Here is a 14,188-nt window from a genome sequence, read left to right on the forward strand (position 1 = left end):
TGAAAAGTAATTTGACCATATTTTACAACCGATTGCCAACTATCCCTAAGAATGCTTTTGCTGTTTATGCGTGGATTTTGCAACCATACAAGTTATAAATCATAAAAAAACCCTTAAGTAATCTATGTACTAGAAGGTAAATAAAAATATGAAATGACAATTTTAAAATGCTTACTTACAAGGCTCTGAATCAGCCGACTTATATAAATATATATATTATATTTTTTATTTTTTTGTCGTAGTGAAAGGTTTCATGAGAAGATTGATCACACTTTCAAAGTAATCTGTGTACCATCGTTTGAAAAAAGAAAACATAATTGGATGATAGACTATAAATAACGTTATAAATATGATTATTTATATGTAGAGTTCCTTTTTTTGCGAATTATTCCAAAAATTAATTACTAATTCGAAAGGAATAACATTGCTTTTTTTCCTTTTTATATATATTTACTGAGTCATATAGCAGTATATTTTTAATCTATTAAAATTATTTGGTAACTGTATAAGCAGATTTAAAATACCTATTGTCTTACTATATCCCGTTCAAACAGTTATTTTTGATAGCTTCCTTAGAACGTAGGTGCTGCGGATTGTGTAAAAGTTAATTGAAAATGCCTGAAAAGAAGTTAGGCGCCTCTTATTCATCTGTTTTTTTTTGCTTTATTTAGGACTTGTTACATACATTTTAAGTAAAGTAAATGTTTTTGCTTTTTAACTAACTAAACTACTCAAATATTTTTAAATATATAAATTAAATAATTTTAATGTTTTTGAATTGTGGATTTTATAATCTATAATTAAAAAATATAATAAATATTTAATAAGTTATTATTCCAACAATATTATTAAAAATTAAATTAAATATTTAAGTAATATAAGCTTAATTTCTTATCATTCTTAGTGAAATGACATGTAATTTTAGTCGCATGACGAGTCTTGATTTCGATATTTTAAAATATCATGCACAATATACAGTGTTTAAATACGTAGTACATTTATGTATATAGTCTACTTCATAATTGATACGAGAAACAAGTTGATAAGATAACTGTTTTTACGATATTTGCAATAAAAATTGAATTTAAACTAACATAGCGGCGATTGTTTCATTTGATGATATACTAAACACAATGCATAGAAACCATCAACAGAACAAAGAATGATTTTATTCAAACAAGAAAAATTTTATTCAGCGGCAAAAATCGATAATAATATGAACTATATATCAATTAGTGCCAATAATCATTCTTCCATTTGTTAAAAAGTAACTGTTTGGCCAGGGTGTAAGAGTAGTTGGTTTGTTAAAAATGGTAAGAGAAACATTACAAATGTCTTTATCTTCACTACTAAACGCAAATATAGCATCGATGAATCCATCTAGCCGAACATCGTAAAGTAAAAAATCAAATTTTATACTGTACGTTGTTGACTCCCATCTTTTTTTAAATAATAAAATATAAGTAAAATAATATACATAATACGATCAGTACGTGTCACGCCAGGCTTATCATCTATCCGCCAGTACTGTTGTACCGTATTTTACCACACGCTCGACTCAAGTTTTTCATGTGTTTATTCAAATAGGTATTTTATATCTACATTTCTACTTGTCCAAATTGCAAAGTGTAAATGTACACTTTATTTACAGTAAATGTTTAAAATCAATGTTTAGACATTTTGTTATGAATAAATTATGTGTAACAAAGACATTTTTAAAGTTGAAGATCAGAAGCAGTTGTTTTTCTATCTTTTAAAACATGTAACAATGTCTTTTCTATTTAAATTAGATATTTGCTCTCGCAGACTTTCGTTGGCATTTTCGAGATCTACAAAAGTCACATACAAAGTTTCTAAGTGAATGTTATAGTTTTGACAGTGTTTGCTTTTAAAACACCCTTTGATAATTGTATCTCGGTCTAAGTTGACATAATAAGCCATATCAAAAAATTGTACAACATAAAAATTATCTACATAACCTTTGGTTTTTCTGAAACTGTCATAACGTAAAAGTTTTATAGCAATAAAGATAACTACTTTCGGTTTGAATCTGAAAAAAAAAACACAATACTTCTTTATAAGTAAAATTTGTAAATGTTATGAATAAAACAGAAATGTTTGAACAATTTCTTCTTAAAATATTCGTGCTTTTTAAATGAAAAATTATAAAATACTTAAAAAAGGATATTACCTTGTACAAGTTTGTGTAACAAGGTCGCTGCGATTGAACTTTGTAGTTAATTGTTACAAGAATTATGAACGAATTACGCAAGTACAATGTAGTAACGAGCCTTATCGTAATATTCATAATGTACGCTAAAATGAATGATTCAATTATTTTAAAAAACAAGCCCTTATCGTAACTATTGTTTGTGAAAACGTAATGCGCTCGAGTATCTGAACGGATGCACGTGTTTCAATAAACTATTAATCGTTAATGTACGAAACGTTGAACAAACTATATACGGTTTTCGAACGAAATAATAATTGTCTTACATTTGAATATTTTTCGAACTGAAATAGGTCAATATGTTAGTAAACATTAATTTACAAAATTCGAATAGCGTTATCGAATTACGTAATTACTATTACATATTACTTTCGTGATTGTACATTACGCGTATTACATTTGAATCACGGTTAGAGTTTTGTTTTCATTCTAAAGAGAACCTCCCCACCGGTCTCAAAACCTTACAAAAACCCTCCCTCGCATTAAATGAACTTTTATGAGACTTGAAGAGGCCTCGGCTGTGAGGCAATAGGTCACTGCGACATCGGGCCTATTTAACCTAAGATTATGATCTCGAGATTTGGGGCGAGTTTTTCCTACATTGAATGTTTATACGTTTTGTTTATGGATTATTCACTTGAAATACATTACGTTTACAAAATAGGTCGATTTATTCGTATAACGTTACATTGAACCAATTGCATTGTTCTCTTTCATATAATAGAGATACGTGCGTGTAGAGGCAGCATAGGTGCGTAGCGGGCGGAGGTATGCGCGGGCTGCGCACCTACCCGCGGGTCAATTACTGCATAAATCAATACGGATGTCGCCCTATGCGGTGGCTCTTTGTTCCAACAGACTGGAGATACGAGGCCCGTCTCAGTGGTTCCAGCTCTGTCCGGAAAACTCGCTGAGGTATCGCGGGGTCGAATGATTACTTATTAACGTAGGTGGAGGCTGGCTGCCGCGGGCGGGCCGCTCTGAGCTCGTCGTGCGATCGATGCAGTGTCCGCCAATAGCGCGCCGCCGCCCCCCGCCTCGCCCCGCCGCCCGCGCCTTGCGCAACCCTCGCACCACCCCTCGCGCGCCGCACCCCGACAACACACCGCCCTCATAAATCATTGAATCCGCCATAAAACACCCCAATGTTCGTAAAAATGTAAGTCTAATTGGCGGACAAACTCCTCATATCTCCTAGTCCCACTAGATCCAGAGCCTCCGGTATGAGACCGTCCTTTCGAGATGTAAAACGTTCGATCAAAGGGTACCGACCGATTCTCGGCGCTCGTTTGCCTCGGAGCGGGGCTCGTACGGAATAATTGAATTTTCATCATAGAACAAAATGAGAGCTGAAAACTGAAACGGGCGGCATTGTTGGCACAGCGAATTACTTTGGACGTCAATTATTTAGATGCGATATCTGTCTGAAAATTGATATTACAGTAAAGGCGTGTTGTTTTTATAGTGACGATGAGCCTGAAACGTGTTAGATAAAGGGTTTCAGTTGAAACATGATTATTGCCTTTTTAGAGGTTTCGACGTTTTAGAATTGCGTTATTAAACTACAATTTTTACGTAATTCGTAGTAGTAGAGTTATATCGTATTTTAATATTGAAAAGATACTTTTTTCAATTCTAACCATTTATTATGCGATAACGGCCGTATTGACATATTATAATATTTTGTACAAACTTTTAGCTTTGTTTCAACTATTTTAACGTTATGTTTTTATTCTCTATCAGATTTTAATGAATGATATTCGAATTTCGATATAATAATTTGTTTCGTAAATTATTTGTGGTAGGATTTAAGTATAATTAAAAATAGGAGCTATTTTACATTCTGCTTTGTTCAAAATAGATTTATCTTCAATGAACATTTAAATTTTAGACGAAATATAATTTATTGAAAACAATCTAAACTAAACATACGACAGATATTGTTTTGTCGAACAGTTTTAAGCTACTATAAAAAAATAAAAAACATGTTCTAAGAACATTTTATTGACATAATCTTATTAACAGAAGCATATTTGAACAATTGAAAATTCGCATGTTTTTTTCACAGCAGGATTTATCTTTAAATAAATACCATTAAATCGAACATAATAATTTGTCTTATTGATTATGTTAATTATGTTGTTTACTTTTATTATGAGTATTTATTTATTTTTGTTGTTATGTATATACGGATACCGGATATACATAACAAGTTGAGGTTTTTATTTGTTTAGGTGGAAATTGTTATATATAATATGAGAATGGTTTGGATAAAGAACACTTGTGAAATAGATATTAATGAAAAATGACGTAATTCAATTTTTATGTATTAATAATAAATCTTATATATATATTATATTTTATTTATCCTATACAAATCGAATTGTCAGACTTTTTTGTTTATTTTATCAATTTATATGCGAGTTCAATAAAACGGAACATTAAAGACTATTGAATTTTTATGAGTATCAATACCGTTTATGGATTAATTTATTTATAAATTTGCTTTAAAATAATATATTATACAGTAAAGTCTAATATCGGATAATTATTTTATCCTATAGGTACAGATAATACAGATTTTAAGTTGTTATTGATTTGAAGAGATATTGATTATTTATATCTTTTGTATTAGAATTTACGTTTTAATCTTATGACGAAAGAGTATTAAACGAAATTGAGCCGAAGTTCGTTCGAAGATCGTGAGTTCAAATTGGGGTATGAGTTCGGATTATTCAAGTGCTTAAATAGTGTCACTAACAATCATGTTTGAAGGTGAGGTACAAATGTCGTGAGGAAACCTTAGGATATACCAAACCGAACTGAAGCTGTGGGTTTCTTTAATATATAAAATACAAATTAAAACGATTGTGTTGTAAATATAAATATTCTTTCCAGCCACCACGAGGTTATGGTGGTCCGCCATACGGTGCAGGCGCTCCAGGCGGTCCTCAGCAGCCGCCGGGCGCATACGGTCCACCTGGCTCGTATCCGCCACGGTACCCGCCGCCGCCGGGGCCACCGGGCGCACCCAACTCGAGACCACCGTTCTCTCCGCACCAGGTAACGCAAACAAATAGCCTCTCTTCTCGTGACCATAAAGATAAGTTATCCTTTGACTACAACTAATTGAATTGTGTACAAATTTTTCACTGTATACAAATTACATATAAGGTAAATATCAAAGGGTAGCTTCACAGTTAACTGGCACGCCAGACGTGCGAAATGAAGTTTTAAAGATGCAGGTGTATGACTCCACTTGAATATAATATATTTTGTTCAAATGACACGTAATGCTTGCCTTAGATATAATGATTACATAAGGCTTTAGAATTTTTATACGATGTTTAGTTTTTTTAATTCTAAAATAAATAGATATCGAGATGGTCGGTAATAGATATTTATATTATGATAGATGTTTCTTGCCTTATATTGAAAATACGATGATAGTATTTTTTTTCTTAATTTTATTAGCTTGTTCGATAATGGGACATTTTCCTTTGACTGCTCGTTTATATTAGGTATCGTTACATAACAAAAAATATTCCAACTGTTAGCTCATATAGTTAATAACTTGATCGTTGTTTTGCGGAAGTTTAGACGTATTTAGTTTATTATCATATATAATTCAACAATTTACTTGTAAGATTATTTTCGTAATAATACAAACATGGTATTAGCAATCATTGCAAATTTTAAATTATTTATGAATTTATCTTATTTAAATATTTATAAAATGAAATAACGTTTAGCAAATAATCATCTCTGCAATGTGTTATTGGACCCCCGACATAAGTTGAATGTGAGGCCACATAACAATATTAATTTTTTTGTTCATAATTACATTTAGCACATAAAATATATTTTTTTATAAGAAAATGCTAAGCAAATTGATATTAAGGTGCATAAAATAAAAACTTAGCCATATATATATTTTTTATCAAGCAATTGCATTACGTAATAAAAGGTCAATGATCTATTACGAAACGCTTAAATATTTAAAATTTGCTTTGTATTCACGATAAAATATTCATAAAATATGAATATATTTATATATTCCACTATAATTTATATTAATTTTCCTTTCATAAATAATGTTTCGATAGTCGGTTGTTATGTCGTTTATTGAGTATTCACATACCTATGGGAAAGATTATTATGAAAACTGAATAAATACTATTATTATATATTTGTCAGTTTCAACAAAGAAATAGTTCATGTTTTATTGAAATATCAAAATTATTATTAAACTTGTCAAATATACCGAATGATAACACGGAATGTACCTAAAAGTTTCTTTTAAGGTATAAAATAAAAGTCTATAAAGAACGCTCAAAATAACCTTCTTAGACGTTCGTATTACACGATTCATATTCAAGTCCGAAACTAGAGAGACTCGACCGTTTCTCAGAATCGTTGAGCCGGCGGCGCGACGGCGTCGCAGCCTCATCCACTCACGTGAACTTAAACGCTCTATCATACTAGAGCACCCGTCACGGCAACAACGCCCATATACCTAAAGGCATAGGCTTCATCTTAGCTTGAATCTATCACGCTCGAATGACGTAAGCCGTTCTGCGAGCTAGCTGACGTAAGCTCGTTGTGCAACGAAGCCCGAGGTACGTTTTGAAGCAGGGCTGTTGGAGCGAACTCGTCTAGAAATCGGTGTTAAGAAATGAACCGACAATGCGCAAGGTCGTTTTGAAATCATACCTCGTGGGCAAATAACTAAAAGCACCAACGGTTACCTTAATTCCATAGTATCATTGCTCGTTACCTGTATTTTGCGTTACCGACCTTCCGTTCCTTGGAAAGAAACATGCAATTTTTGTGGTTTTGTTGGTAGATAAGTGTTGGTAGGCTAGTAATAAGTGGAAAATTCCACTATGGTATGGGAATATTAAACAACAGTTTTGTTTGATGTCTAAAAGATTTTTTGAAACGTTATGAGAAGCTATAAATAGTAAAATATTATTTTTTGCTAGTCGCCAAGAAAAGTATAATTTACTTAAATATAAAATTGAGTATTACGTTAAGGCCCTAATGTTAATAATTCCTATGTAAATAAAGTTTTTTAATCATCTTAAGTGATATGGTTCATCGTTCCATGATTAAGTTATGTACATGGCTTATATGTATTAAACGTATTGAATATGCTCAGAAAAAATATTTTAAAGGATATTTTATAGACAAAAGCAGGTTTTATTAATTCAATAAGTAAAATGTTTAAAGATGTATACTTGTTAACGTCGCATGCGGGTTTGGTAGGATTCTGTAGTCACTCTTTTTAAAAGAAAAGGTTATATTTGAGGTCACCTATAATTACCTGGCCTACTTATTGTAAAGGAGAAAGTATATAATAAGTAGGCTATGTAATTAAAGGTGATATATAAATGCAAAAGTTTGGATGGATGGTTGTCTGTTAATCAATCACGCCAGAACGGCTGAACCGACCTCAATGAAATTTGGCACAGATATAGATTATGAAATACACCTGCAACATCCCACGACTCCATCCCTCACATGCGGGCGAAGCTACGGGTAGAGACTAGTAATATGTATGTATATATTTTAAAGATAGTTGTTACTTAATTAAACACAAACGACTGGACGGTTTTTGATGAAACTGGAATGCATATAGCTTATACCTGAGACTTAACAACTCCTCTCTCCGTCATACACGCCGGTTTCGTAGGTATTTTGATTTTTAAATCAATGATCAATAAATTCATTGAGTAAATTTAAGCAAAAGGTCTCCAAAGCAATTTCCAAATACCTTTACAACGGTACCCTAATCTTAAAATGACTGAATTTTATAAGTAGGGTCGTACGTAAAAATAATGATCGTGTATCCTTTTTATATGTACAACTTTTAAAGGAACGGTCTTTGCAATAGGAAACGTAATCGATTTCTTTTATATGATTTGTTTCATATTTATATATGTAATCTATTTAACGATGATTAGTAATTCTATAAAACAATAGTTTTTAATATCAGGGTTAATGTTTTTTTGATGTTTACGTAACGTAAGTTTCAATATAATATATATTGAAACTAAACTCTATTATTTTATAGCTTCACATCGGTGCTATGAAATCTCCGAAATTCAAGTTCGTAATTAACTTAAAACTAGGAACCCTTCAAGGTAATAATAATATACTGTTTGAAAGCCAATATTCCATTAAAGTATTAAGGGTTTTGCTAGGTAATTTTTTGTAACACTATTTAGTAGCAGCGTCCGTATATGGTATTAAGTTACACTAGATAGCTGTAGCTGATTCTTAGAGAATAGCTTTAATATAAAATGATTCTGTCTATTAAATCGGGATTTTTTAAAATGTTCCAAAAACTTAAACGTTTGGTATTTTATAAATTTAATAAATTCTATTATTACATACTAGTTCTCGCTTGCGGTTTCGCTCGTGTTTTATAGTCGGTCGGTGTAGGTTGCCAGGTGTTAGGCATAAAAAAGTAGCCCATGTCCTTCTTTGGTGTTTAAGCTTGCTCCATAACAAATTACATTAATTTCGGTTCAATGATTTGGGCGTGAAAGAGCAACAGATAGCTAAGTTCGCATTTATAATATTAGTAAAGATGAATTATAAGATTACGCCCAACGTGCGTATGAGGTAGATAAGGTAATTTTTTATTTTTATTTGTCACTTCAATTAAACACAGGATACAAGTGATTTGAGGAACTATTTAAATAAATTTCTTGACCTAAAACCAGTTTGATGAATCTATTCGCTCGTTTTTTATAAAATTTAACATGTAACCTGACCGGTTCTCAGCGGGGTTTTTCTAGAAAATTGTTTTTATTATTTACTAGCGACCTGTCCCGGCTTCGCACGTGTGCAATGCTTATACTAAATATACTGTAGAATGTCTTACAACGTTCACAGTTTTTCAGTCATTAGACAATACAAACCACAGAGCCTGCGTTTTAATTCTGTAATATCTTCGAAAATATTCATTTAAATTACATGCTGTAAATATTGATCTATATTAAATTCAAAATGTATTAAAGTACGTAATTGGATAAGGATTAATGCTGTATTGCTTATAATCGCTTCGAAAATAAGTTATTATTTCTCGTAAAAAGTAAAGGATAAAAATGGTTATTGTGGGTTATACCTAAGAGATGACATATACCATCGTGGACTTTTTCGAATACCTTGTAAAGGTGTACAATACTGTATTACATTATTTTGATCTATTTCGTAGGGTTCAGCTAGCGTTTGCGATGTAAGCGCAAAAAATGTGTTTTTTTACGACATTACCTCAGAAACCTCTAAAATCATAAGTGTTTCTCTACTATATTGAGCATGTTTTATACATATAAATTCTCTTGAATAAATCTATCTATTTAAAAAAAAAACGCATCAAAATCCGTTGTATAATTTTAAAGAACTAAGTATACATAAGGACAGACAGCGGTAAGAGACTTTGTTTTATACTATGTAATGATGATAACGGGTCGTTATATTGGATAGGAATTGTTTGCTACTCGAATTTCTTTTTTATATTTATTTACTTTAGGAACACGTAGAGTGTTTACTTTGTTTTATACTATTTAATGATTTTATTTTGGGCCAATGTTTTAAACGTGACTTATATTTTATAAGAAGAATTATTTTTTTGTTTTTCACAAATTTTCAATTATTTGAAAAGTTTCTAACTAATCCTTGACGTAAAATGAAGAGGCAATTGAAAAATCTATTCAACTTAAGTTTTATTATAATAGTAACCGTTTACGAATGTCATATACTTTACGATTATTTTGACGTCCGGTTTCTGTATTCAGTAAATGATTCGTTTTGCTTACGGTTGTGATAATTATCTACGAGGTCTAATTCAAAAGCGTTCACCTAAAACGATCTCGTAGACAAAATTACCGTTTACCAGCTACCTACGTAATACGAATTACGAATTTTAGTGTGAATTTACATGCTAGCGCGTAGTAGTTCTATTTAAATATGAAACGCACAAAGTTATTAGGACTTAATTGTCATTTATAATTTCGATACTATGTATAGAATTTTGCTAATAGGTAATAGCTTTTATCAACGACACTGTTCAAGTATTGTTAACACCAAGTGGCTCACCCACTCACTGGCAATTTTACCGTTTAACAGCAATTTCAGTACGAAGAGTTAAACACCCGTTGTATAACATAAGTGATACAGTGTAACGTACGGTTCTGCTCTATGAATATATATTTATGGCATTTGTTTACCACCAGACTGACGAGATTATCTCTCACTTATAGTGAGAATAGTATTTTTATAAATATCTCGTAACGCTATAATTCAATGCAAACGCTCATAATTTACGTAAGATCCATTAAATGCAATATATGATGATTAATAACGTAATTATATCGAAGGTATTGTATCAATTCGTTCATTATCGTAATATCTAGAACGATTTTTTTTTTTAATAATCTATATTCATTTTGTTAAGTCAGATTTAGGTTGCTACTTACGAGAATCTCGATTCCGACTTATTTGATGGAGATTACCAAGTTATATTTTACTAATGAGTATGTTAGGTTACATAAACGTCAAATAATCTGGCAAACTAGGCAACCAACTATCATGAACACTCATGTGTATCAGTGTATAAACGATATGTGTTGTACACAAAATTTTAAGCAAGCGAAGCCGGGGGTAGCTCTACCTTATATTTGTAAATATGAAGGGTATTAAAGGAAATGGTAATGTCATAATGTATAGTTAAATCGCTATAACGTGCTTATAAAAATCAAAGGGAACGTCAATCCATCAGTCGATTTCTACTTGATGCGAAAGCGAAGCAAACGGATCGTATTATAAGGTAATTGTAGTCTTTAAACGTCTACCTCAATTAAATTTATTCTTTATAAATATAAGCTTCCACCTGTAACACGTCATTTTAAAGTTATTTTAATTTATAATTGATAGATACATAATAAAATAAATATATCCCATAAATTATATCACATTGGAACGATTATGAAAAACCCCTTGCGAGGTTTATATGTATATTTACGAGATAAATTTGTTTGACTACATGTGGTTCGTAGAAATAATAAATTACATATATAAATACTCTATAGATGCACATGCAATATGCATCTCAAGCTCACACTAGTTTAACGGTTTACGCCGAGGATGTATCGTCACAACTCAGCTTATTTCCGTGCTAAAAATTTCCATAAATAATAATATGTAAAAAAAAAAACATTAAATTACTTCCTAGTCATGGATATAGTTTTTATAGCAACTACAGTTTTAATTCGTCAGTCGTTTTGATAACTATCAACACACAACAACAAAAATATTAAATACATACACGCACGGACTAACTCTAGCTCTGAGTGAGATGTAAATACATTTCATGATTTACATATGTTAGTGAACATTGATAATTTCCGAATATAAAATAAGATTAAGTAATATTTTTGTGTATCAATTAAAAAGTTATCATTGCTTTAAAGATTTATTTTAATCATCAATCATTTTTCCAAGCTTACGTTTACACTAAGTTATTTTTAACTTGAGATAAACACTCATTTGAATAAACTTTGTAGAAGTTATAAAAATACTTAAGTGATTTAATACATTAGCAGTTGTTTTACTTCTTGTTACTAATTTGTAATGACTAGTCAATGAAACTTCTATATTAACACGAACACAGTAACTATTGTGTAACTTTAAAATGTTTTAAATTTCTTGCTGTCAATGCTTGAGTCGATGAGCGTTTTGTACATAAGAATAAATAAATTCCGATTAAAATTATTAATTAAAAAGTATATAAAAGTTAGTTCATAATATTCTGTAGTGGATGTAAAATACGTGGAAATGCTAAACATGTGTTAAGGGTAAGATTAAATGTTTACTGTATTCATAAACAAGTTAGTTTTGTTCACGATTAATCTTAAGATGTAGATGAGGCGGTAGTTAGTAGTATCTCGAGAGCGGGTATCGCGGGCCTGGGATCCGGGTCGCATCCGAGTGCAATGAATGCGACGACGGTTTCAAGGGCGCGCCTCAGGTGATGACGTACGATACGCGCACCCCACAACCGCCCACCGCACCCGCGGGTGTTCCGGCACCCACCTAATAATGCACGTCTGCGCCCTGTCTGCCGCGTCCGAACCCGTTGCAACCTTGAGTACTCTCTGGGACAACCCCCTCATACCTTGTACCCTTAAACAGCACTAAATCTGTCTTCTTAACGTGACGTAACAAAACGCTAAGTGCGCCAATGTTGCATTGATATACTTTTTAATTTTTCTCTCAGTATCGACAGTAATGAGACAATGTTTACAATGACTGGAATGATCTACTAATTACATTGTACGCTATTATTGTAACGTGAGTTAGTTTCTACGAATTAGCAGGATATAAAGTTAATAACCTTCTAATTATCATAATAATAGTGGCGTTGAATAGGCAGGGTGGCGGCCCCGTCAGCTGAGTGAAAATGAAAGTAAACAGAACTCGGTCAAAGGGTTTGTACTCACCTACCCGCAATATTTATGTGGGTACGGGGGAGACTACCCACACCCGATCCAGTCACCCTCCTTTGATGGATTGGTTGGCGACCGGCGCGGATGGTTCGACTGAAACACAGCCAAACTCCACGACCAAACGTCAGTCCCGATTTCCTGCTGCCTTATAGCGACAAACTTTTACCCCCGAATTATTATTCAGTGAAAGTTCTTGGAATTCTTTGTGTTTTGTTTTGGCCACCACCCCTCCGCCCCTCCTCCTTTAGAGCTATTCCTGTGACGCGATTGTTAAGTAAAACTCGTAAACGTTCAATCCGCAGATTACTTTTCGACATCAAATTTTACTGTTTTCCTACAAGTGTCTGATATCCAAACAAATAATAAACATTATATCTACTATAAGCTTTTAGTAGTTACAAAATATTACATCAATAGTTAATATCGACAAGTAATGAATAGGTCTCAGTTTTACTGACGAATAAGACGCTGAGTATCAAATTACATAGCGAAGGCCCCTCAGGCGGCCCTTCGAGTCTTAACACTCGATCCTCTTTAAGCTGATTATAACATTGCTACGAATCAAATTTCAATATCTCATAATATCTTGGCAGTTTGGCGATTACCGACGTTATTTCATCCAGAAAAAAATAAATATTGATGAAATCTTACAATCTTTTGTATACCTATAATTCGTCTTTATAAGATCATTTTTTAATGAATACCGTGCAACGCTATTTACTTTTGAATTAACGTGTAATATTCACTTATTAGTTTTACTACGACGATCTTGTTAAATAAATTTAACATCGTATGAATTAATTATCAATTTATTTATTAATGAACGCTACGATAAAATGTACACTTCAGTTATTGTATTATTATTCACTACTACGTAACGTAAGGTCACGAACTCGTAACGTTTTGTAATCAATTATCTTCGTGGAATAAGGGAAAATACAAAAAGTTAATGACTCATCTCGTCCTTGACTTTGACTTGTAAATATCTGGGTGACGTTATCTGAGTTGTTTCTTTAATCTAAATTTGTTGTTGTTCTGCTATCATAGTTGCGATTGATTAATTATATATTTGATTTTTTTTTTTATATTACTATTATACATATTTTATACTTTTAAATCCATACTTATCGTTTATGTACAGAATGTTTTTTTTTTCAAATATTTGTGTGAGCTAATGCTCAGTTTCAAAGGCTCTACCTTGCACATTTTGATTATACAATTTGATTATGTCTCATATTGATCCAGGTAAGTTATATTTTCAAATTCATAACATAGTTCACTTATATTTAACAAATTTTTTATTAATAATTTTATATAATTATAAAAATGTAGGTGGACGGGCAAATGGGCCACCTGGTGGTAAGTGGTCACTACCGCCCATAGACATTGGCGCAGGAAGTAGTATTATCCAATCATTACATCGCTAATGCGCCACAAACCATGA

At 32.0% G+C, this 14,188-nt stretch overlaps 1 protein-coding gene across 1 annotated transcript in view; it reads left to right on the plus strand.

The window, feature by feature from the left end:
• LOC125071539 (trithorax group protein osa) overlaps positions 1-14,188 on the plus strand; it is a 92,299-nt gene that overhangs the window by 13,991 nt on the left and 64,120 nt on the right. The window contains exon 2 of the mRNA XM_047681849.1: positions 5,129-5,293. Within this exon, the coding sequence (XP_047537805.1) occupies positions 5,129-5,293 (165 nt within the window). The remainder of the gene's footprint in view (positions 1-5,128; positions 5,294-14,188) is intronic.

The sequence above is a fragment of the Vanessa atalanta genome, chromosome 19, assembly GCF_905147765.1.
Source record: "Vanessa atalanta chromosome 19, ilVanAtal1.2, whole genome shotgun sequence".
Classification (NCBI taxonomy): Eukaryota; Metazoa; Arthropoda; class Insecta; order Lepidoptera; family Nymphalidae; genus Vanessa; species Vanessa atalanta.